The sequence below is a fragment of the Cebidichthys violaceus genome, unplaced genomic scaffold (assembly GCF_023349555.1).
Source record: "Cebidichthys violaceus isolate CVI_PGR_0920_01 unplaced genomic scaffold, fCebVio1.0.p SCAF_24, whole genome shotgun sequence".
Classification (NCBI taxonomy): Eukaryota; Metazoa; Chordata; class Actinopteri; order Perciformes; family Stichaeidae; genus Cebidichthys; species Cebidichthys violaceus.
Genome location: NW_027176417.1, coordinates 2,916,744 through 2,941,763, shown reverse-complemented (window position 1 = coordinate 2,941,763; position 25,020 = coordinate 2,916,744). Strand labels below are relative to the sequence as shown.

The window sequence follows — 25,020 nt, the reverse complement described above, 5'->3', positions numbered from 1 at the left end:
TATGAGACGCGTAGAGGTTGCTCGTGCAACATGAGGATCGTGCACTGAAACCACCTTAATGATTAGTGTTGATCCATAATGATCAATATGTGATTTAATGACACTGCTTTCACAAAAGCTTTCACAACCGAATAACATGCGTGACGTACCCAAGAAGCCAGTTGTGTGCTGAAGCGGTGCAGTGACCCACGCTGACACAGAACTGGTGCCATCATCTTGTTGATGGCAAAACATTTAGCCCTGCGGCGGCGTCTGTCACACGGCACAGCACGGCCTGCTCCACTAGCTCGTGAGCGCTAGCGTATATATGAACTGCTCCTCCTTCCTCGGTGTAATGTGTTGCTCTAGCACTGTCTCCTCAGTCGGCACACACACACACACACACACACACACACACACACATAAAGAGCCTTGTCTTGCTTGAGCTTTAGCACACCCATCTGACGTTTGTCCCCACAACCAGGGTAATTATGCTGAAGTAATGTGCTACATGTCTAATGCTGGCAGTGGCTCTGGCCTGGCTTCATTTGGTCCGTGCACGGCCAGTCTGGCGTTGTTCGGTCTCTTCTGCCAGATATCAAGCCTCAATCTGTGCTCGCTTTGGCTCGGACGAGGCAGGTTTGACCGGTAACTCACTACAATGAGAGTTGACTAACATTCAGGCGACTAATTGATATGTTGATTAAATCGACACGTCTTTAGATCTGAGTTTATCCACAAAGAATCACTCGCAAAAGCATCACTTTAAGCCTTGTGTTTACCAGAAATGTGCTCATAAGTTTGTTGTAAATAAGTCATTCAGTGTGAAAAAGCATAAACAACGACTAAGACCAAAACAACCGATTAGTCAATTATTTAGCTTTACGAAATAGAAATTCCACAAATGAAAATGATGTATTATTCAGACATCTAATAGCTACATCCACTGTTTGTGATCCACGACTGCTGATTTGAGCTTCGGCGTAATCGCGTGAATATGATGCACTGTGTGACCAGATTTGACCACAATTATTCTGTGCAGAGAGTCTTTAGATCAACTCTTCAAAACATTTGCATTTCGCACATCCTCTGTGGGTGTTTTCTGTTTCTAAGTCTATCATGTCTGCTCTGTCATCCTCCTGAATCACCCAACCAGTAGGCTGAGAGGGTGATGTGGGAGAAAAAGAGGAAGAGGTTGATAAGCCATCCATTGCTCATCTCAGCTCATTGTGACAACCAAATAAGTCACTCCAATGCTTCTCATGATCACTGTGACAGCCAGCAACTGACTGCAAATCAAAATAAGCCCCCCCCCCCAAGCTAGTTATATCCTCATACACTCAAACACCAAAGGGGTTTTGAGCAGTCACATGGTAATGCAGGAAGGGAGAGATTTACTGTTATTGTTTCACAGCACACACTCAACAATGACTGATGAATTGCTTCCTCTAACTGTTGGTGGTGGGAATGTTTAAGCTGCTGCGTGTGGAACGCTGCATTGGACGGGAGCACAGTTATGGAGGAAAGGGAGAATGTAAATCAGATTCACATTAAGAGAGAATTTAGACATTTGAGGGGATTTGACTGTAAGTAGGAATTATCTCATCCTCTTGTTCACACACCTCTGCGCCGCACTGCCCGGATGAAATCATTTCTGGTCCCTGCGATTAATGCTGCTTACTCATCCGCCACTCGGAGTGCGCTGCTGATGCTGAGGCAGTTTCCATGGCGACCACGGGCTGCTGCATCTCTCCCGCCGCATGGAGTCGGGTAGGGGTTGGGGGGGTGGGCCCGGGGTGGCTGTCGACACTCGGGTCTCCTTGGCGACCTGACACAACAGCAGCGGGCAGAGTGTGCGTGTCGGCTAGACAGTGAAACACGATACTGCCTCCCTCTGCTGTCCGCTCTCAAAGTGATTCATGTAGATATCGACCATCTCTTCCTGCTCCATTTATTACACCGGCAAAGATTAAATGCCCTCCTCTATCTATCTCTCTCACTCGCTCTCTCTCTCTCTCTCTCTCTCTCTCTCCTCCTCTCATGGTGTATCAATATGTTTCTCTATACGCTCTGCAGCTCACCAACCGCTGACCTTCATTCCGGCTTATTTATAGTGGACTCACGTAGGCTTAGGCTCCCTCTCTCCCCCATGCTCTCCCAATGACGCTAGAGGGGGGCTCTGTCCTTGTTTACCATCCTCCTTTGATGCATTATTAATGAAGCAGTGTGGCGGGAGTTGATGACAGGCTAATACAAAAGGAAAGGCCGTGACATGGTGTAATTTTTTATATGATCCCTAATTTGGCCATTGATTAGGCAGTTGTCGGATTTCTATGATGTCACTGTCACTTCCATTCAGTACCTTGACCTTTTTAAAGTTAGTTCAACCATAATTTGGCATTTTGTCAGTGATCCTAAAAATGTCAAATACAATTTCATACAATAAATAAATGTAATAATCTTATTGGATTTTGTTCCCCCAGTGTTTTTCTTTTTTTCAATTCGGATGAATATGTTTGGCACTTCAGTTCCCATCATGCTTTCGATTAAAAGCAAACAAAAAGTGTTGCATGGAGTCATTGACATTTATTCCCAGTGGACATCAGAGAATGTTTTGCTGTCTCAGTGAAGAAGGGGTGTTGTTTTTGGGACGAACGTGTTAAACCAGTAACAATGATCGTGTCCCTTCCCTCTTCTTTAAGGACATCAGCCCCTGCCGGCCTGCCAACCTCCCTGGCCCAACGAGCGCGCTACGCCACTTACTTTGACGTGGCGGTGCTGCGCTGCCTGCTGCAGCCACACTGGACGGAGGAGGGCGTGCACTGGGCCCTGATGTACTACCGGCAGCGCCTGAGGCAGATCCTGGAGGAGAGACCTGAACGCACCCCCGAACCTTTGGTCACGCCTCTGCCGCGTCCACGCAGCAGCTCCATGGTGGCTGCTACGCCTTCACTGGTCAACACCCACAAGACTCAGGTAATGGCAGAAAGACGAGGGATAGTAGTTCTTTTTTTGTTTTGCTCTTTGTCTGTTTGTGGTGTGAATGACAACTTTTAAAGATGCAAAAATACATGCACTGGCCACGACGTCATCTGTATGCTCTGCTGTGCTTTGCAGGACATGAGTCTGAAATGCAATGAAGAGGGAAAATCTCTGAGCACAGAGACGTTTACGAAGGTTTCTCTGACCAGCCTCCGTCGACAGGCCGTCCCCGACCTCTCCTCCGACCTGGGCATGAACATTTTCAAGAAGGTTAGAGCGAGACGTCCAGATGTGGGCAAAAAAACAAAGAAACTAAAGATACACGTTTGCATCAGTTTGCAGGACTGAGAGGATTGTGGTTGCCCTTGTCCTCCTTTTCTGTTTTAGTTTAAGAACCGGCGTGAGGACCGTGAGAGGAAGGGCTCCATCCCCTTCCATCACACGGGGAAGAAGCGTCAGCGGCGCATGGGCGTTCCTTTCCTGCTCCACGAGGACCACCTGGACGTCTCGCCTACCCGCAGCACCTTCTCCTTTGGAAGCTTCTCTGGCCTCGGTGACGATCGGCGGGCCCTGGACCGCGGGGGCTGGCAGGCCACCATCATGGGTAGGCAGGGTGCTGTTCATAATCAGGATAGATTGCATGCCACCAGTTCGCAGTCGTGCTTCCTCTCCCCTAAGCTCCCAGTTGGTGAGTCAGAGGATTCTGTCTGGATCCGGCTGTCAGCTACTGAATTAGGTCAGTTCATTAACATTATGTCTTATTAGCTCTCCTCTTTGAGAAGTGTGATTAAAATGTGCTCAAGGCACAAAGACACTATTCAGAGTTAGTGACTTTTTAAAGCCTCCTTTCCATGAACCCCATACTATCACCATACTGTTACATGTCTACTTGGCTTAGCTGCTGCTTCAAATTAACTACATTCCCAGGATGACATTTTCTAAAAATACTCAGTAGTAGGAAAAATGCATGAAAAGGGACTTCTGCAACAGTCAGGTATTTTGAACTGTGTTTTTGCATCTATATGTGTTTGATTCAACCTGATGTATCTATCCGTATCTGTGTCACTTTCCAGGCAAGTTCACACGGAGGGGCAGCACAGACACAGCTGCAGACGCCGACAGCCTGAGCGCCAAACACTCTCATTCCCACCACTCTCTGCTCAGAGACATGCCCGACCACTCCAACAGCCACAGCGACAACACCGTCAAAGAGGGTAAGAGCTGTGGTTAGTGGAATAGATCTGAAGATGAGGTAATGCCACATTTCCAAATAATGCAGCCACTAATACTCATCAGCTCATCAAACATCACTTTTTATGGAAATATAACAACAAGCCACAAAGTGCTAAAAGATGAAAACTATAATCAGCTACAATGAACACCGGACGATTCTGGCTCCACTGAGACCTGCAGAGCAGAAATAGGACAGGGTTATATAATATTCCTATGGCAATGCTAATTTACATTCAAATAACAGTGCTGTCTTCAGGCTCTGCTCCACACTGCATCACAAGCACGCTATTAGCTTTCCTGAGAACAAAAGATGTTAATTATAGAAGACAGTTGATTCTGAAGGGTTAATTTCTCCGCATAATATATACAAAAGAGAATTTGAGTACAAGTAAAAAACCAATGCTGCAGTGTTGAAAATAGACACATGAGAAAACTGTTATTCCACCCAGGATCACTTTTGCCTCCTGCATGATAACATTTATCCAGATGCACCGTCCTCTCACTGCCTCCTTTTGCCGCCCGCAGTACGATCTCAGATCTCCACCATTACTATGGCGGCGTTCAACACCACGGTGGCGTCCTTCAACGTTGGCTACGCCGATTTCTTCACAGAGCACATGAAGAAACTCTGTAACCCTATCACTGTCGCGGAGATCCCCGTGGAGCCTCTGGCCTGCGCCAACCTGCCGCGCAGCTTCACCGACTCCTGCATCAACTACTCCTGTCTGGAGGAAGGGGAGAGCATCGAGGGGACCAATAACTTTGTGCTGAAGAACGGCATGCTGGACCTCACTGTGAGTGTTTTTCACATTCATACAATGTAACAATGATCCAACTTATTACTTGGTATAAGGTGGTCCAACCAACGGTGGTTTCGCACCGTTGGTTGGACAAAACAAGCAACATCTTCTCGTATTTCAGGCTGTCTTGCGGGCTCTCTATGCCGTCCTCAGCCACGACATTAGTTCCAGGATCTGCGACGTGGCTCTCAATATCATCGACTGCCTGCTGCAGCTGGGCGTGGTGCCCGGCATGGGCAAGAAGCTGTCCAAGCCCGACAACAAGGAGAACCAGGAGGCACGGGCCAAAGACACGGCCGGTCAGGGCCTCGGTGGAGGCGCCCAGGGAGGCGGGGCAGTCCCGGGGGCAGGAGCAGGTGGAGGGGGCGATGGAGGCAGCGGTGGAGGAGGAGGGGGAAGTGGTGGAGGAAGCGGGCAAGGGAGTAAAGATGATGTGAAGAATAACAAGGATAATGATAAAAAGGTGTGTTCTTTCTGTATTTTTGGAAGTGGGTCGCAGTGGTTATAAACTTATCTAAATATATCTAGATAAAAGTCCTGTGGGTTGATGTTTGTGTTCTTCGCTCCTTCAACGTGACAACAGGAAGAGGGCTCCGGCTTCAGCACCCACCGCCTGGCTCTGACCATGCTGATAAAGATAGTGAAGTCGCTGGGATGTGCCTACGGCTGTGGCGAGGGACACCGCGGACTGTCTGGGGATCGCCTCAGGATGCAGGTCAGACATTTTATTCTGGCTTAGCCGAGCCTCTTTTGTGCCAGTGTGCACTTTCCACAAATCAGCACCGTTTGCGATGCCTGACATGTATTCATTTTCGACTGATTATTAACCGTATTGCTCCTTTGGTGTGATAAAAGATTCATGAAACCAAAATGCATGCTGCAAGGGTGCTGGGCTGAGGATCTAACTTCAGTGAGAAGCAGCTGCAGTTCTATTTCAATGCTGATCAATATATTTTGTTATTAAATTAAGTTGTGGTGTAGAAATACAATTCTATCTAATGAAAAGTGATGACAAGGCCTTTCTATTTCTCCCTGACTTCTTCTTCTAGTTTTCCTCATACATCCTGTTCCAATTCTTTCCTTTCAGGCCCAGAACTGCCTGACCAGCCTCTATAAGCTGGACAAGGTGCAGTTTCGACAGACAATGCGCGAGTACGTCAACAAAGACTCTCTCAATAACATTGTGGACTTCCTGCATGCACTGCTGGGCTTCTGCATGGAGCCCATTACTGACAGTAAGTACGGTGGTTTGTGTGACTGGGACCAGATGCAGACCGTGACACAGATCGTTGATAGCAGATGCACAAATTAAGGTGCATCTCGGTTTGACCGACATTGGTTTTGAATACTGATATGATCCAGGTCAGGATTGATGCTGTAGAAAGAAGTCAGTATTCTGTGCAGTAGGGCTTTATTTTTGTATTGATGATTAATCTGGCAGTTATTATTTTAGAGTCTACGGCCGCGCTAGCAGCTCTGTGAGGCTAAACGCAAAAGTCAGAATGCTGACATGCACAGTGACTTGATTTGCTAATCAAATTACAAATCAAATTACAAATCGTTTCAGCTACTGCGCAGATGTTTACGCTCAAGCAAACTCTCTTATGTTTATTATACAATTATATTACAACCATTCAAATCTATGTCACATTCACATGTTTAGTGTGGGTGCTACATTACATAGTAGTATAAAATAAAAAGTTGGTAATCACGTTCTAATGTGGTCGACAAAGCTGAATTGTACTGCAACTGTCTCACCCTGCACTTCGACTTTGCATTCCAGCGCTATCACTGTTTATATATCTGTTTTTTCCCTTTCCTCCTTCCACTTGTCTCTGCTTGTCCCTTATGTCGTCCCCCTCCTGCTTCCATCTTCCCTCTTTTACTTCATCCACTTGAGCTGAATCCTACCTTCCTTACTCACTCATCCATTCTGTACACTTGCCAATCCAAAGCTTTGCCCATTACATCTCTGCTCGATCAGTGGCTTTATTGCTGAGCATTGAGACACATTGTACATGCCAATTCAGTTTTGCACTGAGATTTGAAGTATTGTGTACACTGTACATACAATCAGCACAATCATAGCATACAAAATATCGTGCAATTGGCAAGTTACTGAACCGATGAGTTTTTTGGTGTGTGTGTGTGTGTGTGTGTGTGTGTGTGTGTGTGTGTGTGTGTGTGTGTGTGTGTGTGCGCGTGTGCGTCTCGAGTTCGCCTCCTCCCAGAGGTGGGGTGCCACGTCCTTTCTGACACCGCGTACATGTCTGTGCTGGCCTGATGTCAATCAACTTGTGCCCCGCCTCTTTTCTCTTGCAGAGTACGGCAGTGCAGGTGAGAGGTCCAGGAGGGCGAAAAAAAGAAACATCGGTAGATACACATGATCAATAATCAATAACAGTCAATAAATATAGCAATAAGATGAATATACTCACCTGATCAGACCCTTCCCTAGGCTCCGCTTCCATTGCTGCACCCCTCACTCTCTCCGAAACTGACAAAACTCGCCTGCAACAACATTTGAATGATTACATCTGGTATTTATAGAGCTTATATATTTTGCAAAGATAGTTTAACTGGACCAAGAGAATAAGCTCCATACTCTATGTTTTTATAGCAGGCCTTAGTCACTTGCATGTATTCCTTATCCCCTACCCAGAATCCTTTTCAGTTTGCTTCTCCCCCATATGCTTTATGGACCCTTTTCCTTTGCCTCCCCCTCCTTCCCTCCCTGTTGTACGGGCTCACTGTTTTATACTCAAGCTGGTCAGCTGTCAATAATGTCCTCCCCACGCTGACTAAACCACCCCCTGTGTGATCCGTGGTCTCTCCCGCCTCCCTCTTGCTTCCAGACAAGGCAGGCTTCGGTAACAACTTCACCACGGGGGACAACAAGTCCGTGGCCCAGAATATGGAGGCGGTTGTGGTGGGCTGCATGTTCAAGTCTCTCATAACCCGCTGCGCCTCGACCACACACGAGCTGCACAGCCCCGAGAACCTGGTGAGCGGTGTGCCAAATCATCCCTCCATCTGCCTCTCTCTGTTTTCATTTCCCCGAGCCGTCTCTGTGGCTCTCCCTCGCTGCAGTCTGTGCTTCACATGTTAGTTGTACTCTCACTAGATTCCCACACTCATATATTTCCTTTGGCTGGATGCTGTAGTTGAATTATTAATGGTTCATTTTGTACTGAGCCTAAAGACGAGCAATCACTTATGCCGCCTTTGTTAATGCCTTGTCATACATGATGAATTGGACATTAGAGGCACTTAATCTCACTGGGAATAAAGACATTAACTAGAGCTTTTCTCAGTTCGTTTTTACAAACGGAGAAAGAATATATGAATAGCATCAACTGATCCCTATAATATCAGAACATTATATAATATCAGCAGACAACATACTGAATATTTGTGCTGCAACTGATGCTAGCACCATCTACTTGTTTTTAACATGCACTTTCACAGAGTAGTAATAACTTGACTTTTGTGTCTCGCATGATGGCTGCAGAGTGTCTCAAAGTGTTGCTTCTAAGACCTTTATTTTTGTATTGAAGGCCAATGCAAAGCTCATTTGTACAGCGAACACAGAGGCGAGTCAAAGTGCGTCACACAACTACATTTAAAACACATGGAAGAGGAGACAAACATCCTAAACAACAAACTGTTTCAGAGCATAGTGCAGCCATGATGACCTGTATTATAATCGATAGTTTGTTGATAATAACCCTGTCTTCGTATTTGTCTAAGTTTATGTGTAAGAGCACTGAGGTACCACGACCACTCGTGGTGCCTCGAAAGCCTCAAGGCTGGCTTGGCTGGTGCACGTTGGCGGAAGATGACACACTTTTCAAGGCAGGCTTGATTATGGCTCAGGATCAGAGGCCACCCACTCACAAGCTGGAGCTGTTGTCTTGACCAACTCGAGCTCGCTCATATACAGTACATCATCCATTTATGCAAACATGCACACTGTTTGATGCTGACTGCACAGCAATATCAGCCTGATTCTACGTCCTAGCAGTCGTTTTTCTTTGTCTTTTCCTTGCTCTGACGCGTTTCCCCGTTCACACGCCGTTCCGCTCACACATCCCTCTCTTTCTCTCACTTGTTTGCCACCCTCTTCCTCTCCAGGGTCTGTACTGTGACATCCGCCAGCTGGTGCAGTTCATTAAGGAGGCCCATGGAAATGTGTTCCGCAGGGTTGCACTGAGCGCGCTCCTGGACAGCGCCGAGAAGGTCACCACCACCAAGAAACCCGAAGAGAAGGAGGAGACCAAACAACCCGGACCCAGGAGGTACTGGCCAATCAGCGGCCAGAAATGGTCTCTATGACATCATATTTTCAAGTCAAATCGACAAAAAAAGTCCTGTACTGATCATTTGCTGATTAATGTTGAAGTGTCCTTGAGCATAGACCTTAAACGCCTCTCCTCTTATTAAGTGGTAACAAAATAAGTATCATCCAATCACAGTGATTGGTTGCGTGAGGTCCTACTTTCTCCCTTTACGTCAAATCAGAGCTACGCTTCCCATCACCGCTGGCTGTTTTTTATTTTCTTTATGTTTTTTTCTGTCATGTCTGCATCTGTTTTTCCTGCTTGAGTGACTGATTTGATGTTGTTACTTTCAATATGATGTGGCCCTGCCAGGAGGACCACCGAACTAGAAATGGAAGTCACATGACAGCGTTAAAGACGTGCACCCTGTAGGAGAGCTATTTCAGCTATTAGAAATAAAAAAATATGTATTTAAAAAAAAAGGAATAAATGGCTGGAATATGAGGCTATTGATTAAATGGCATAGAAGAATAAATAATTAAACTTGGGCACATATACATGTATGGTTTGCATAATAGTGGCATAGGTCCAGAATTTAGTATTAATTATGTAGGAAATTTCCTGGGAAAAAAATGAAGTATGTAGTCTGGTACTAAGAATAGATAAAATGGAGCTGTAATGGATTTAATATTTAAATGTCGGACTTATTGAATTTTTAATATCGATGATCAGTCAACCTGTTAATTAGTTTTCTTTCCTCCAGTTTTGAGACTTTTAGTTTAAAATGTTTTCTTTTCCTTTACTTTAACTGCAAAAAGATGTTATAATGTAAAAACGATGCAGTGTAATTACAAATGTTTATAAAAATATAAATGAAAATAAGTATATAGTGACAGTGGATGAGTAAAATATAACTGCAGATTTTTTTCTCTCATTCTGAAGTCAATATGGAAAACACAATAAGTTAGCTCAGCTTGCCAAACATCTAAAACTTTAATGACACTCTTGTCAGAACATAATCATTGGAACTACGCTAAACTTCATTTCACTGAATGAAAAACGCGAGGAGGGTTTCCTGCATCAGGAGAGTTCTCTCGGCATCTGAACCGGGTGGCCTGAGCGCTCTGTCTGTGTGTTGGGGTGTGTGTGTGTGTGTGTGTGTGTGTGTGCGCAGGTCAGAGGCGGGTGTGTCCGGGGAGAAGGGTCAGGTGTCCAGTGCTGCAGATGAGTGTCGCAGCTACATCTCCAGTAGACCCCCCCAGACACCCGAACAGTGAGTGTCCACCTCACAGCATCTCCATATAGCACCATCTATGTCGAGCTCTGCTGCCATTTCTCTGCTCAAAATAGGAAACCATTTAAAACTCTTCCTGTTGCTTCCTCCCCCTCCTTAAAAAAAACCCAACAGGCCACAGTGTTCAACGTTGAATTTACACTAAAAGATACACAAATTTGTGTAAGCGGAAGTTTTGATCCTTGTGTAAACATTCAAATCCGACCTTCCTTCGCTCCTATCTCTGTACCTCCAGTGATGAACAGATCCCGGGTGCTCTGCTGGGCAGGAAGGACTTTTGGAGGAAGATGTTTAAGTCGCAGAGTGCCGCCAGTGACACCAGCAGCCAATCGGAGCAGGACACCTCGGATTGCACCACCGCGCACTCTGGCACCACCACCGACCGGCGCTCTCGCTCCAGATCTCGACGCATTTCACTGCGCAAGAAACTGAAGCTGCCAATAGGTAAGAGCATGTGTCGTGCAACACGGTTTTTGATAGTAAAGGCGGAAGAGTTTAAGACCAGGATTATGTCTAAAATAAGTGTTTTTTCCCACCCAAGAAGTGACGTCAATACAAACCCACTTGGAAACAAAATATATAACTTTATGTCTAAGAGTGCCAGTATTTAGTCAAAGATCCTTTTCTTATTTGCGTTGTGCATGATAACCAGACAGAAACACATTGACTGATTTCAGTGCCTAACAGAGCTTCCAAACCATTCAGCTCTGGTAACAGTATGTATTTTCATGATCATACCTCATTGCATTTGCTGTCCCAGGTGTCACTCTAACATGCTGTGTTTTGTATGCCAAACATTGGAACATTACCTGCCGTGAGGCCAAGTCACTTCATCTCTTTGGTCTGTTTGTTGTTCCTTTTTGTGCCTTAGCATGCCGTGGGACTGTTCGCCTACCACTCACTCTCTCTGTCTTACGTATGTGGATGTGGAACCATCTCCATACAGTACTTGTTTCGTGTCTGTTTGTGTTTGCCATATCTCCCGATGTGTACGGTGTTACAGGCCACGGGTTGAGTCGTATTTGCAAATTGTATCAGATGGATGTAGGGTACAGACTTTTCTCTCCGGCATATACTGCTCTACAAATGCAAACACTGTAACAGCCAACTGCACTGCTAAGCTGAAGCAAGAACTCTAGTGTCGTGTCAAGTGAAAGCTACCAGATGAGACTCAGCTAAAGCTAAAAAGATGACTAGCAAGCAATTATCACTAATTGACTAATTAACTCTACATAATCAGAATAAAGTTTATTTTCTAACTCAAACTAGTTCAAAAGCTCACTGTATGTTCACCTTGCATTCCCTATTGTTAATGCTGTCTTTACTATGAGAATATAATATAAAAATGTATTTGCAAATACCACTCGACCAGGGTCTTTTGTTTAAATTGTCTCATAAAAGCGACAAAAGTTAATTTTGCACCTTTTTGTACAATTGTTGAATGAACCTCAGTCTGTGAATCTATGTGACTTTAACATAACGTTGAGGGAATGCTCTCCCCTTTTCTTCCTCTACCCAACGCCTGTGTGTGTGTGTGTGTGTGTGTGTGTGTGTGTGTGTGTGTGTGTGTGTGTGTGTGTGTGTGTGTGTGTGTGTGTGTGTGTGTGTGTGCATGTGTTGCATTCATAACCCAGTGTGTGCTATACGTTATACATTACTTTGTTCATCTGTTCATGTACATCTTTTGTATTCACGTGTCTCCAGGAAACTGGCTGAAGCGTTCCTCTCTTTCTGGACTGACTGACGGTGTGGAGGACCTGCTGGATATCAGCTCAGTGGATCGACTCTCCTTCATACGTCAGAGTTCTAAGGTCAGAAGAAATTAAATGGAAAAGGCTCTAAAACAGCATTTAGACTTTTATTTTGAAAGATGAAATAACAGGGAATAAAACTGAGCAGCTATTTGAAGATAACTGATATGAAAGAAACAAATGCACTCTTATGTCGGGTGTCTTTATGTGTTTTAGGTGAAGTTCACCAGTGCGGTGAAGCTGCTAGAAGGGGGCGCGGTGGGGCCGGAGTACGCCAGGGACGAGGAGGAGAATTTCTTCAAGCGGCTCGGTAAATGGAGGTCTGGCAGGAGGAATCCATCCAAGCTTCACCACACAGAAGAGAAAGATGGTAGACCTCCCCCACCCCGGGGTGCCCCTTGCCCACCCACGCCCCATCGTCCTTTGTCTATTTCTCTCTCTCTTCCTGCCCCTGCCTCTGTTTGTCCGTGTGGTGTCGTGTCTTGCCTCGCAAGTCCGTGGTCTTTCCTCTTCTGCCAATTCTTCCGTCCGCCATTCTCCATGTCAGCTCGGCCGGATAGCTGCCTGCTACCCTCTGTTAGCCTAAATGTGTTACTTTCAACCCATCAGTGTCGGAAAAAAAACACTTTGTTTTTCAGACCGATTGGCATAAATGTGTTATATTACCAACTTTACATCCCCTTCTTTCCAACTATGCACGTTCTGTTCTCTTCAACAATGAACCCCCTCCTCTTTCTTTCACCCACTGGTGGAAAGAGAGGAACGGAGGTGTGGGATCAACTCATATACCTACGAAACCATCTTTCTACTGTCGAGCGTATCTCTGTGCTACTGTGTCAAGCATGACGCTGTCAGTGCTCTCTCCGTCTCTTCTGTGGTGATGTCTGGTGGTATTTTCCAATGCCTGAGTTTCAGTAAAGTGATAAAACAGAATGGTCCACAGACAGCTTTCCTCTGTACGACTTTGGTTACACTTGTCATTTCAGCCTGTTTTTATTAGAGCCCATTATGGAAAATATATTATATAAGAGACCTGAAGATGGCCTTTTTCTCCATTACACTCTATGCCATTGTTTGTGTGTCTCTGAGATGACATTCAATTCAAATCCAAGTGTAACCACTGCCGATTGGCTGTGTGTCCATCTCTCACTCAGCTTCATGTGTTGGTGGCTCTTCAGTGCTTTTTGTCAAATGTCCTGGATGGTGATGTTGCTTCATGCAATGTCTATAATCTTCAGTGCAGTCAAACGATTACACCCAAACATGCTTCTTTTTTGTAAAATAAAAATCTCTTCACTTGTTCTGTTATACTCTATTCTCCTCTCCTCTCCTCTCCTCTCCTCTCCTCTCCTCTTTTGTTCACACTTTCCTTCAGGACCCCACGGTTTTCAAGAGCGTCTAGCAGCCAGTCAGGAGGCCATGAAGAACAAGAATGTGGTGGATCTGGGCGCCATTCGACAGGGCATGAAACGCTTCCAGTTCCTGCTGAACTGCTGCGAGCCGGGAACCATACCCGACGCCTCCATCCTTGCCGCTGCTCTGGACCTGGTATGTTTAACAACACACGTATTCACTTCTGTTCCGTAATCGCTGACGTTAAAATCTCTATCGACATTGCGGTTCTTCCAGGAAGCTCCGGTCGTGGCCCGGGCCTCCCTCTTCCTCGAATGTGCCCGATTTGTGCACCGCTGTAATCGTGGCAACTGGCCGGAGTGGATGAAGGGCCACCATGTGAACATTACCAAGAGAGGTCTGTCCAGGGGTCGATCACCCATTGTGGGCAACAAAAGAAACCAGAAGCTCCAGTGGAACGCTGCCAAACATTTCTGCCAGTGGGGAGACGTGAGTTAAAGATTTGTGGCAGCAGTTATCTAGCATATATGGCTACATATATATATATATATATATATATATATATATATATATATATATACACAACGTATATTTGAGTGTTTCTCTGTTTTTTTAACCGCTCAGGCAATCGGCACGAGGCTCAGTGAGCTCTGTCACTCTGACAGCGAGAGCCCTGCAAACATCCTGGGTTACATTTTTGATGAAGAGACCAAACGGAGAATGAGAAAAGAAGACGAGGAAGAGGACTATTTGGATGACAGTGAGTCAGAGGACGGTTTAATGCTTTAACAGCGCATCTTTGGTGGATTGTTGGTTTTATAAAATCCAGTAAGCTGGACTTCGAGTTACGTTTCGAGTTACATTTCAATGTTCTAACCACATTATTTTATTTTTAAGACACAGTCAATCCCACAAAATGCGGCTGCCCCTTTGCTCTAAAGATGGCTGCCTGCCAGCTGTTGTTGGAAATCACCACTTTCCTGCGAGAGACCTTTCCCTGCTTACCACGCCCACGCGTCGAACCACTGGTGGTCAGTAGTCAAATCATAAATATATGCATTCAGTGTGCATTTGATAATCATTAAAAAAACAAGACTGATAATTGTGTCATGAAATGTAGAGACTCTATGTGGAAGTTTGGTATTTGTATGAGTAGATACCAATTGCAATTAAAAAATGTAAATAGAATATTAACGGGAAAAAATGTGTTTTAATCATGACTATGCACCTTATTAAATGGAAATGTGTAATTCCTGCTCACATGTTGGCTTGTAGGATCTGGACAGCTGCCGCCTGCGCCTGGACCCGGATCTCGGCCGCCAGCGCTACGAGAGGAAGATCAGCTTTGCGGGCATCCTTGACGACGAGGATGGACACGATTCGCTCAACAGCAGCAGCCATACGCTGAAGTCTGACACCACCTGCGATGAGAAGAAGCAGCAGGAAGTTCAAGGTGAGATCTGGTGTTGTACAGACTTGGCCATTTGGGTTTATAACTTCCCCGTCTGCTTATCATTGAAAATAATTTAGATAATCTCGCCCCACTTCCCTCACCTCCAGCACCAATCCGAAAGATTCGCATCGGAGGCTCCCGGCTGCTTCAGATCAAAGGAGCTCGCAGTTTCCGCATTAAGAAAGGCGGCTCTCTGTCCTCCATACGCCGGGCCGGGAGCCTCAAGAGCACCAAGATGCCCCGGCAGGACTCCGAGTCAGAGAACGATGATGGGCTGCTGTCACAAACACACAGCAGGGACACAGTCACTGACATAGGTAAGACATGGACAAAACAAGTCTGGATGACATTACTCTTTAGTTTTATTCGCCTCTGACATTCGCCTCTAAATTTCAAAAGTTATACTATATTTTCATTTGCTTGTTTCCTGTTGCAGGCAGTCCCTTCAGCACCAGTGAACCCAGCATAGAACCAGAGGGTCAGGGCTCTGGAGGAGCAGAGGACAACTACCACCGCAACATGTCCTGGCTCCATGTACGGGCCTTTAATATGTGCATGAGTGCATGTGGTGTCTTCCTTCCTACACACTGACTCCCCCTCTCCTCCCCCCTCTCCTTTCTCTCTCGGCACAGATTATGATCCTGCTGTGCAACCAGCAGAGTTTCATCTGTACCCACATAGACTTCTGCCACCCACGCTGCTACCAGCACCACAGCCGCTCCTGTGCCCGACTGGTACGCTCCATCAAGCTCGTGTACGGTGAGACGGTGGACAGCCTGAGAGAGGACAGCACCTCCTCTGGCATCATTGGGTCACGTCCCAAGAAGACCAAAGAGGTAGGTTTCACAAACTGTCTTTCCTGTTTTAAAATGTCTGTTTCTGTGGTGGTTAATAACCATCACTGTGCCTTCAGTGTTCAGACAAGTCTTGCCTGAGGACCCCGTCTATGAAGAGGAGACCCACTGACCCCAACACAGAGGGGAAGAAGGATACCGGCATGCTCAAGTACATCCGCAACCAGGTGAACTTAATTATTCAGAAGAGGAAATAACAAATTAACGATATATAACCAAACTGCTGTTCACCAGATTTTCTTTGTTGTCGGTGTGTGTTTCTCTCAGGTGATGAGCCTGTCACCAGCCCCTCTTTCGCTGCTGATCAAGGCAGCTCCCATCTTGACCGACGACATGTATGGAGACATCCAGCCCGCAGCCTGGGAGCTCTTGCTCAGTGTGGATGAACATATGGCCGCTGCTGCTGGTGAGTCTGTGCGTCAGTGATCTGTGGGTCTCCTATGTAGGTTGCTGTGCCCTTCAAAGTGTATTAATGTCCATGATTTTAGATTTTGAAAGCATACATTAAGTCCTTCATTTAATTAGGATTAAAATAGCTTTACTCTCGTAGTGTGTAAAACACTTCCTCTCCTCATTCCTCCGCCCTCTCTGCCCAGCTGCCATGTTCCTTCTGTGTGCGGTAAAAGTCCCCGACGCGGTGACCGAAATGATGATGGCGGAGTTCCAGCACCAGGAGGCCTGCCAGCGCATCAACTCCGTCTTGAAGTTTTACACACTGTGGCGCTTTCGCTACCAGGTGTGGCCTCGCATGGAGGAAGGAGCCCAGCAGATCTTTAAGGTTCAAATAATAATGGTTACTTGTTTATATTCATCCACCCAAGTATAACTTCAAAAGGTTGTCCAGAAAGGTTAATGAGTGGTTCTTAATCTCTATGCTAGCACATATTTTATTTAGAACATACCGTCTCACATGACTCGGCTACTTTGACCCATTTTGTACTATATTTATCTGTTTCAGATCCCTCCACCCAGCATCAACTTCACTCTTCCATCTCCCATACTGGGCATGCCCTGTGTCCCCATATTTGACCCTCCCTGGGTGCCCCAGAACACAGGCAGCGTCCAGGACCCAATCAATGAAGACCAGTCTGTAAGTCTGAGCCCCTGATCAAGTGGGTTGCCTAATATGCATTTGTTTACAATCAAAAATTGCATTAACATTTTTTCTTTAGTAGCAGTAGTGTTAATCACTGTTAATATGTAGTGGATACATTTGAGGTAAATTCTACTGACTTTCAAATGCACCTGTGAATGTGACATCACAAACAAACTGGTCTAGTTAGGTTGCTTTAGATTCAATGTAAATTCAAGGGTCTGTTCACTCAAAACACATATTTTCTCACTTCCCTATAGTGCTATCTAGCCATGCATATTGGTTTAATTTAATTTGTCTAGGTTTTGAGATATCCAGATTATCCAGAGTTTTGGGGACACTGTGTCTGGAAGCACACAGTGCTGTCGAGTTTAGCCTTGCTAGATTTTGTTTAATGTTTTTATGGATTTAACCAATTCCCGTGAATTCTTGTACAGACAGCCATGGTTTCCAGAAGATGAACGCTACTGACTTGAAAAACTAATGACTTTCTCATCAGCCTTCACATAGCCATTAGCATGACTATGGCCTATTTTAAACAGATTTAAATTCTGTGTCCTGCACTAATCAGATTCAGACCACCTCCATTGTATTGGGGTGGAGGCAAACATGTCACAGGCGGATATCTCAAAATGTGGTCAAACTAAATTAAAGCTATCAGCATGGTTAGTTACAACTAAGAGGAAGTGAGAAAATGTATTTTTTTCATAATTTAGGTGAACTGACCCTTTCAATCCCGTAACCGGTAAAAACATGTCATTTTTGAATAGCTGGTATCTCGTTTTGGATTGAGTCCTGCTTAACCCCACAGCGTACCAAAAGCAGATACAATGCACTTTAGACTGCTTTAATACATTTGTTATTGCTATGCAAGTGTAATGTCAACAACTGCACCAAGAAATCTGCTAATCCAAGAACAATATATGTAATGCGTGTTTAAGGACATTTAAAGTAGAAAAACAGATTTCTTGGTGTTTCCTTTTTACTTTCTTGTCTTTTTTTGTTAAAAAGCATGAATATCAAAATATGTTTATAGATTTTGATGAAGACCTGCGAGCACCTGTTCTATAATTTATCTATCGACTGTCTTTGTTTTTAGTACTCCACATTAATTCAGTCAGTCCATGCCATAGTAAGTTGGTATTTCTGTCCGGATGTTTGTGCTGATGCATCTTGTTACCTCAGATCATTACTGACAGGAGGGAAAATTTTCTCCATTGAGTGTTTTTAGCCCATTGGGAGCTGTAGGTTTTCATCATGGATCAGAAGCTGGGGCAGTTTCATGGGTCATTTCAGATAGTTGCATCTTGATCAGTGATACACACCACACTCAAAAAGTGTTCTAGCTCTCGCTCTGATTGTAAGAAAGGGAAAAAAAATAACAGCATGCATCGGACATTCAGACATTTTGTGTGTGTTGTGCCGTTGATGCATGGTCATTGGATGAGAATGACTTTGCTGTGTTTGTTTTCCATATCATGCGTTCAGCCTATTTGGATATGTATGTGTACGAGCACTCGTGCGAATGCTGTGAGGCATTTACTGTACACAAGATACAGTAAATTCTCCAAATTCCAGTCTGAATACATTTATTTGTGTCACAATTTGCTGTGATTGAAATTTTCCTATTCAATACGTCAACAGTGTTCTTCATGATGCTCGGGATAGCATTAGAGCATGAGATCAATGTGCTGGAGGAGAGTTACTGTATTAATGTGTTGTCCGGTCATTTGACATTACCAAATGCTCCTCAGATGTAACCGTGAGCCTAGAATAGCTGTGCACACACGTTCCTGAAAGAGTTAAACTGTCAAATTTTTTGTATTAATTTGTGCACTCCCTCATTCTGAACTTTCTGTATGTCTGCACCCGCTGCTCTACCTCTGTGCCGTTTGATCCAACGCATGCCACCCTTTCCAGAAATCCTTCTCAGCGCGGGCGGTGTCGCGCTCCCACCAGCGAGCCGAGCACATCCTGAAGAACCTGCAGCAGGAGGAGGAGAAGCGGCGTCTGGGGCGCGAGGCCAGCATCATCACCGCCATCCCCGTGGCTCAGGAGGCCTGCTACGAGCCCACGTGCAGCCCCCCGCCTGAGCAGGAGGAAGAAGGTGGGGCCGCCAGGCACACAAGCAGTAATATATTACACAGAAATGCAAAGGTTTGCTGGGAATTGGTAAGCTGCTGTGCCCTGATAGCATGTTGTTTTTCCTGTATCTGCGCCGGTCATGTCGGGCATTGATCCCGCCAGCAGAAGAAGTGGTGAACCTGGCATCACGCCGTCTGTCTGTCAGCCCGTCCTGCACCTCCAGTAACTCTCACAGGAACTACTCTTTCCGTCGAGGCTCTGTGTGGTCTGTCCGCTCATTGGCCAGTGCTGAAGGTATGAAAACAATAAATCCCTGAGAGCTTTGATCAAACCTTTTTTTTGGTTTTGCGCGTTATTAAAAGAAAACTTCTCTTCCCACTTTATTTTTTTCTTTTCTTTGCCAGATGAAGAGAACACAACAGAACACACTCCTACCCACCACATGTTACAGCCGCCCCAAGCCGTCTTCCCAGCATGCATCTGTGCTGCAGTCCTACCGATTGTGCACCTGATGGAGGACGGGGAGGTCCGAGAGGACGGTGTGGCTGGTACGTTTCATTGTCTTTAGATTCAATGTTGAAATACAAAAAAAGAGATGAATTGCACTCAGTTAAATATCTATTCAGCTCAGTATCGGACCCAATATAAAAACATATGTTGATAGATTTTCCTGCATTATGTCATCATTGATTTTTATGTTTTCGTGCAATGTGCAGGACTGTTCATTGTATTTGGTCACATACTGTGTTTGCAAGTACATATATTTCCTTTAATGTTTCTACAGTGAGTGCTGTTGCCCAACAAATCCTGTGGAACTGCCTGATTGAAGATCCGGCCCTGGTTCTCCGCCACTTCCTGGAAAAACTAACAGTGAGCAATCGACAGGTAGGTGAACATCCGAAGAAGAAACAAAGCCTCAGATCTGATAAATCAGAACCCGAAGGGGCTTTTCTTTACAGTTACTCTTGCTGTAAGTCAATAAGGATGAGTGCACAAAGGCTTAAAATGGGAAGTGTAAAATATGACTTGTATCCTTTGTGTTGTTATGTCAGGATGAGCTGATGTACATGCTGAGGAAGCTCCTGCTCAACATTGGAGATCTGCCGGCCCAGACCTCTCACATCCTCTTCAACTACCTGGTGAAGCAACAGATAATACTCTACCTTTTCTTTTATCATCAGAACTCTTTAAAATCTCAGTTAACCATCAATTTTCTTCATTGAATCTCCCCATGCTAGGTGGGACTGATCATGTATTTTGTGCGGACCCCGTGTGAGTGGGGAATGGACGCCATCTCGGCCACGTTGACCTTCCTGTGGGAGGTGGTCGGCTATGTGGAGGGGCTCTTCTTCAAGGACCTCAAGCAGACCATGAAGAAGGAGCAGTGTGAGGTCAAGCTGCTGGTCACTGCATCCATGCCAGGTGAACTTAGTGATACTGTGATTCATTTAGACTCTAGATCTCATTTACAATGGAGTCTTAGCTGAGACCGATGACCTAAAGAACCTTAGATTTGATTCCAACAGGATGACATCAATAATATGTCAAATATATTTGAATATTTTCTCGTGCATTGTGGATGCAGGAACCAAAACACTGGTGGTGCACGGGCAAAACGAATGTGATATCCCAACACAGCTTCCAGTCCATGAAGACACTCAGTTTGAAGCCCTACTCAAGGTAAGGTACCAGAAGTTAAAGTACCAGTGCAGCAATGTCAAAAAACACTCCACCACCATCATAAGTCCTGCATTCAAAATCTTCTATTTTGTCAAAACACATTTTTCTCCCCAACCAGGAGTGCCTGGAATTCTTCAACATTCCCGAAGCCAGATCTGCACACTACTTCCTCATGGACAAACGATGGAACCTCATCCATTACAGCAAGGTACCGTAGATACATTAGTTTTTTCTTGGTATAGCTATGGATAGAAGATGAATATTACTATGTGAACCAAAGGTGCATCTTGATACACAAAGGAGGAGCTCGGCTGGACTTGCTCTTCTTGTTTTTGAGGCAATATTTGAACATTTTCTGTGTACCAAACCAATAATGATATTTACCTCCTCCAGACATATGTAAGAGACATCTACCCCTTCCGGAGATCAGTCTCTCCCCAGCTCAACCTGGTCCACATGCTGCCTGAGAAAGGACAGGAGCTTATCCAGAAACAGGTGTGAAGGATTTCAAATTTGACACTTAAGGCTCCGCAGTAAATTAACACCAAATGGAAATAGACAACAGAGTGGTAACATGGTAAAAACATGGTCAAAGTGTCTACTTTTTCCATCTCTGCTCTTCTTCTAGGTGTTTTCCCGTAAACTAGAGGAAGTTGGTCGGGTCCTCTTCCTCATCTCCCTCACACAAAACATGCCAGCTGTGCACAAGCAATCCCACGTCTCCCTGCTGCAGGAAGACCTCCTCCGCCTGCCATCCTTCCCACGAACCGCCATCGACGCAGAGTTCTCGCTGGTCAATGAGCCACAAGGTGAGACCGATTCAAACTGCATCATCATAAAAATCATTCTAGTGTATATTCTTTTTTAACCACCGTCTCCTCCTCCCCGCCTCTCCCAGGTAAGGAGCTGTTTGGGTTGGACACCCTCCACAAGGTGCTGTGGATCAAGCTGCTGGAGGAGATGTTTCTGGGCATGCCCAGTGAGTACCCGTGGGGCGACGAGATGATGCTGTTCCTCAACGTCTTCAACGGGGCTCTGCTGCTGCACCCGGAGGACAGCGCCCTCCTCAGGCAGTACACAGCCACCGCCATCAACACCGCCGTTCACTTCAACCATCTCTTCTCCCTGAGCGGTTACCAGTGGATCCTGCCAACCATGCTGCAGGTGCGGATACAAGTGTCCATTCCAAAAAAATATTTAATAGGAGACACAACCTGTATAACTTGCATAGCCCGCACACCCAAAAGCAAGCAAAACAACACAAAAAATGCAATTATATTCGTTCAACTGGCCTCATTTCACACCATCTTATCATACCTTCCTAAGAATGTGTCCTCTCTGTATCGTCATGACAGGTCTATGCTGACTACGAGAGCGACCCTCTACTGAGGCAGGGCATCGAGTTCTGCTGCCGGCAGTTCTACATCCTCCACCGCAAACCCTTCATCCTGCAGCTGTTTGCCAGTGTGGCTCCGCTGCTGGAATTCACAGTAAGACTGCTGAGTGCACACACACACACACACACACACACACACACACACACACATATTCAAGTCAATGGGATACTTAATACACGCATGGCTTTTGTGTTGTTAATTTCTCTGTCTTCATTTGCGATTCCAGACCAGCACCAGCACTGGTCTTTCTAAAGGAGTGTCAGCTCAGTGTCTGTTTGACCTGCTGGTCTCTCTGGAGGGTGAGACCCCGGACGCTCTGGATGCTCTGGAGCTCGTTAAGGCTGAGAAACCTCTACGCTCTCTCGGTAAACAGTCACTTTCACATACGTGTTGCTGTCTTTTATCAAAATGAAGCCTTCATCGTGTCTGGAAAGCTCCTCCTCATACATTTTTTTGTATTTGCATTTGAGTTGAACAAACAATAAATGAATAGAGGGCTGTACTTTTTTGTTGCAGATTTTTGTTATGGTAATGAGGACTTGGCCTTTTCCGTCAGCGAGGCCATCAAGCTGTGTGTCACCGTGATTGCCTACGCCCCTGAATCCTTCAGGAGGTATGGAAACACATCGAAGAGGCGTCAAGGATGCATCCTCTCTTCTTTTCCGTCCTTTAAGGGTCTGCATGTATCTCTCCAGTCTCCAGATGCTGATGGTGCTGGAGGCCCTGGTCCCCTGCCACCTCCAGAAGCTGAAGATCAACACGGTTACAATGGAGTCGGCCTCGGCTGCCAGGGATGAGATTGCAGCCATCGCTGCTCTGGCCACATCCCTGCAGGCCCTCCTCTACAGCTCAGAGACCCTCACAAGGTGTGACTCTCCCCAATGCAACAAGGAAAACAACTAAAAAAGAGTCTTTTTAGCTGATTACAATCCTCATAACTTTATCCACAGGCCCATGACAGCGCCCCAGATGTCCCGCTGTGATCAGGGCCATAAAGGAGGCACTACAGCTAACCACGCCATGTCAGGAGGGGTCAACACCAGGTCAGGACTCTAACTTTGAATAACTCAACCTTGCGACAGTCCCAGGGTAGATGGCTGGAGTGCCGTTCTGGGGTCTGACAGACAACACTGACGTGCCGATTTTTTATGCATGTGCCCAGGGACAACCTCCACCTGTTGGAGGAAGGCCAGGGCATGCCGAGGGAGGAGCTGGATGAGCGCATCGCCAGGGAGGAGTTCCGCCGGCCCCGGGAGTCGCTGTTAAACATTTGTACCGAGTTTTACAAACACTGCGGGCCGCGACTCAAAATCCTGCAGAACGTCGCCGGTGAGCCGCGGGTCACGGCCCTGGAGCTGCTAGACATCAAGTCCCACATGAGGTGATGAGGTTTACTCACGAATGACAGTCAGGTTTATTGATACAAGTTTGTACGTTGATTGTTGCTCAATTGAGGGAAGAAGTGTGACTCATTCATGTGCATTTTTAAATGAAGCAGGGCCTGCAGGTGTAAATAGAATAGCTAAGAATACCTAAGAATTGTTTTATATACCTTTTCTTTCATGCAATTTTACTTGATTAAGTAACATTTTTATACCTAGTGAGTCAAAAAAGCAAGAGTAGATAGCGCTAACAAATTTATGGTTTTTGCTACGATACTTTCGACCCTTTAAGCATTTTATTCGATCAAATTTTCCAGATTTTTAGATGTTTCTGACATGTCTTAGGTTATTTCTTCTGTTACTGTTTAGCTCTGAAGTTAAGTTACACTGACGATGTATCTGTGTGTGCCTCTTTCCCAGGCTGGCGGAGATCGCCCACGCCCTGCTGAAGCTGGCGCCCTACGACACGCTGACCATGGAGAGCCGAGGGCTGCGGCGCTACATCATGGAGATGCTGCCCATCACCGACTGGTCGTCCGAGGCCGTCCGCCCCGCCCTCATCCTCATCCTCAAGAGGCTGGACCGCATGTTCAACAAGATTCACAAGATGCCTACGCTCAGGTGCGCTCGCCCACAGGCATTATGCACCAGGTCTGTTGAATACAATCCCTTATCTTTCTCCGTCTCCCTGTGAGTGTATCGTGCTGTGCCGGTGCCGTGGTGTGTACAGTAGATAGACGGCTTCTTGGCACTGTCCTCTGTATCGCTGCCTTGGTGGGTGCTGTATCGTAAGTGCTGCTGTGGCGTGTTTTCATGCGGATACTTGTGGTGCGCGAGAGGAGTTAAATGCATTACTGGGTGCGTGAGGAAGTGTGCACTAAGAATGGATCACAGGAAGTGTCCCCTCTAAGCCAGAGACCAGTCTTGTGTCATGAATGGTGATGCAGAGTTTAATTTCAGACAGTCGCAGATGTGTCGCAGTTAGAGGAGTTGTTCTGTTTTGACCTGTTTACCTCACCATGTGGAAATAATTAGGCTCATTCTTCTACATGGTATGTAACACAAATAAACAACAATTGTATCTAAATTTCTTCTCATCCAGAGATGTTGATACTCATATTTCATACTTACGTTCTTTTAATGCTTGCTTTACAACTTGGCATTGTTACAATGTATAGCAACGGTGTCAAAGAAGATTTATTGATTGCAAAATGGTCACTGATTGCCACATGATCCTTACAATGATATCCAATCCAGTATAATATTGAATCATGAATAATATTAGTAATGAACTTTATTTTTATTGCACATTACATACAGTTGTGGTCAAAAGTTTACATACACTTGTAAAGAACATAATGTCATGGCTCTCTTGAGTTTCCCCGTTATTTCTACAGCTCTGAT

The 25,020-nt window shown here is 45.6% G+C and overlaps 1 protein-coding gene across 17 annotated transcripts in view; it reads left to right on the top strand.

Annotated features, from left to right (window-relative positions):
* LOC137878887 (protein unc-80 homolog) overlaps positions 1 to 25,020 on the top strand; it is a 38,906-nt gene that overhangs the window by 4,099 nt on the left and 9,787 nt on the right. For 4 of the 17 annotated variants that reach the window (XM_068719361.1, XM_068719368.1, XM_068719362.1 and 1 more), the window contains exons 8-53: positions 2,682 to 2,955; positions 3,097 to 3,231; positions 3,349 to 3,565; positions 4,035 to 4,175; positions 4,720 to 4,988; positions 5,116 to 5,457; positions 5,578 to 5,709; positions 6,082 to 6,229; positions 7,317 to 7,367; positions 7,850 to 7,998; positions 9,129 to 9,292; positions 10,449 to 10,547; positions 10,804 to 11,012; positions 12,273 to 12,379; positions 12,536 to 12,689; positions 13,695 to 13,867; positions 13,949 to 14,161; positions 14,297 to 14,432; positions 14,570 to 14,703; positions 14,948 to 15,125; positions 15,203 to 15,442; positions 15,562 to 15,659; positions 15,758 to 15,961; positions 16,039 to 16,146; positions 16,247 to 16,385; positions 16,576 to 16,757; positions 16,938 to 17,069; positions 18,172 to 18,204; positions 18,993 to 19,179; positions 19,320 to 19,451; positions 19,562 to 19,705; positions 19,942 to 20,042; positions 20,210 to 20,296; positions 20,396 to 20,579; positions 20,743 to 20,837; positions 20,956 to 21,045; positions 21,231 to 21,332; positions 21,466 to 21,646; positions 21,736 to 22,001; positions 22,193 to 22,327; positions 22,461 to 22,599; positions 22,751 to 22,847; positions 22,930 to 23,100; positions 23,185 to 23,277; positions 23,397 to 23,615; positions 24,037 to 24,267. In XM_068719361.1, coding sequence (XP_068575462.1) covers positions 2,682 to 2,955; positions 3,097 to 3,231; positions 3,349 to 3,565; positions 4,035 to 4,175; positions 4,720 to 4,988; positions 5,116 to 5,457; positions 5,578 to 5,709; positions 6,082 to 6,229; positions 7,317 to 7,367; positions 7,850 to 7,998; positions 9,129 to 9,292; positions 10,449 to 10,547; positions 10,804 to 11,012; positions 12,273 to 12,379; positions 12,536 to 12,689; positions 13,695 to 13,867; positions 13,949 to 14,161; positions 14,297 to 14,432; positions 14,570 to 14,703; positions 14,948 to 15,125; positions 15,203 to 15,442; positions 15,562 to 15,659; positions 15,758 to 15,961; positions 16,039 to 16,146; positions 16,247 to 16,385; positions 16,576 to 16,757; positions 16,938 to 17,069; positions 18,172 to 18,204; positions 18,993 to 19,179; positions 19,320 to 19,451; positions 19,562 to 19,705; positions 19,942 to 20,042; positions 20,210 to 20,296; positions 20,396 to 20,579; positions 20,743 to 20,837; positions 20,956 to 21,045; positions 21,231 to 21,332; positions 21,466 to 21,646; positions 21,736 to 22,001; positions 22,193 to 22,327; positions 22,461 to 22,599; positions 22,751 to 22,847; positions 22,930 to 23,100; positions 23,185 to 23,277; positions 23,397 to 23,615; positions 24,037 to 24,267 — 7,215 coding nt within the window. The remainder of the gene's footprint in view (positions 1 to 2,681; positions 2,956 to 3,096; positions 3,232 to 3,348; positions 3,566 to 4,034; positions 4,176 to 4,719; positions 4,989 to 5,115; positions 5,458 to 5,577; positions 5,710 to 6,081; positions 6,230 to 7,316; positions 7,368 to 7,849; positions 7,999 to 9,128; positions 9,293 to 10,448; positions 10,548 to 10,803; positions 11,013 to 12,272; positions 12,380 to 12,535; positions 12,690 to 13,694; positions 13,868 to 13,948; positions 14,162 to 14,296; positions 14,433 to 14,569; positions 14,704 to 14,947; positions 15,126 to 15,202; positions 15,443 to 15,561; positions 15,660 to 15,757; positions 15,962 to 16,038; positions 16,147 to 16,246; positions 16,386 to 16,575; positions 16,758 to 16,937; positions 17,070 to 18,171; positions 18,205 to 18,992; positions 19,180 to 19,319; positions 19,452 to 19,561; positions 19,706 to 19,941; positions 20,043 to 20,209; positions 20,297 to 20,395; positions 20,580 to 20,742; positions 20,838 to 20,955; positions 21,046 to 21,230; positions 21,333 to 21,465; positions 21,647 to 21,735; positions 22,002 to 22,192; positions 22,328 to 22,460; positions 22,600 to 22,750; positions 22,848 to 22,929; positions 23,101 to 23,184; positions 23,278 to 23,396; positions 23,616 to 24,036; positions 24,268 to 25,020) is intronic. The other 13 variants (XM_068719371.1, XM_068719367.1, XM_068719363.1 and 10 more) reach the window with 11 other exon arrangements.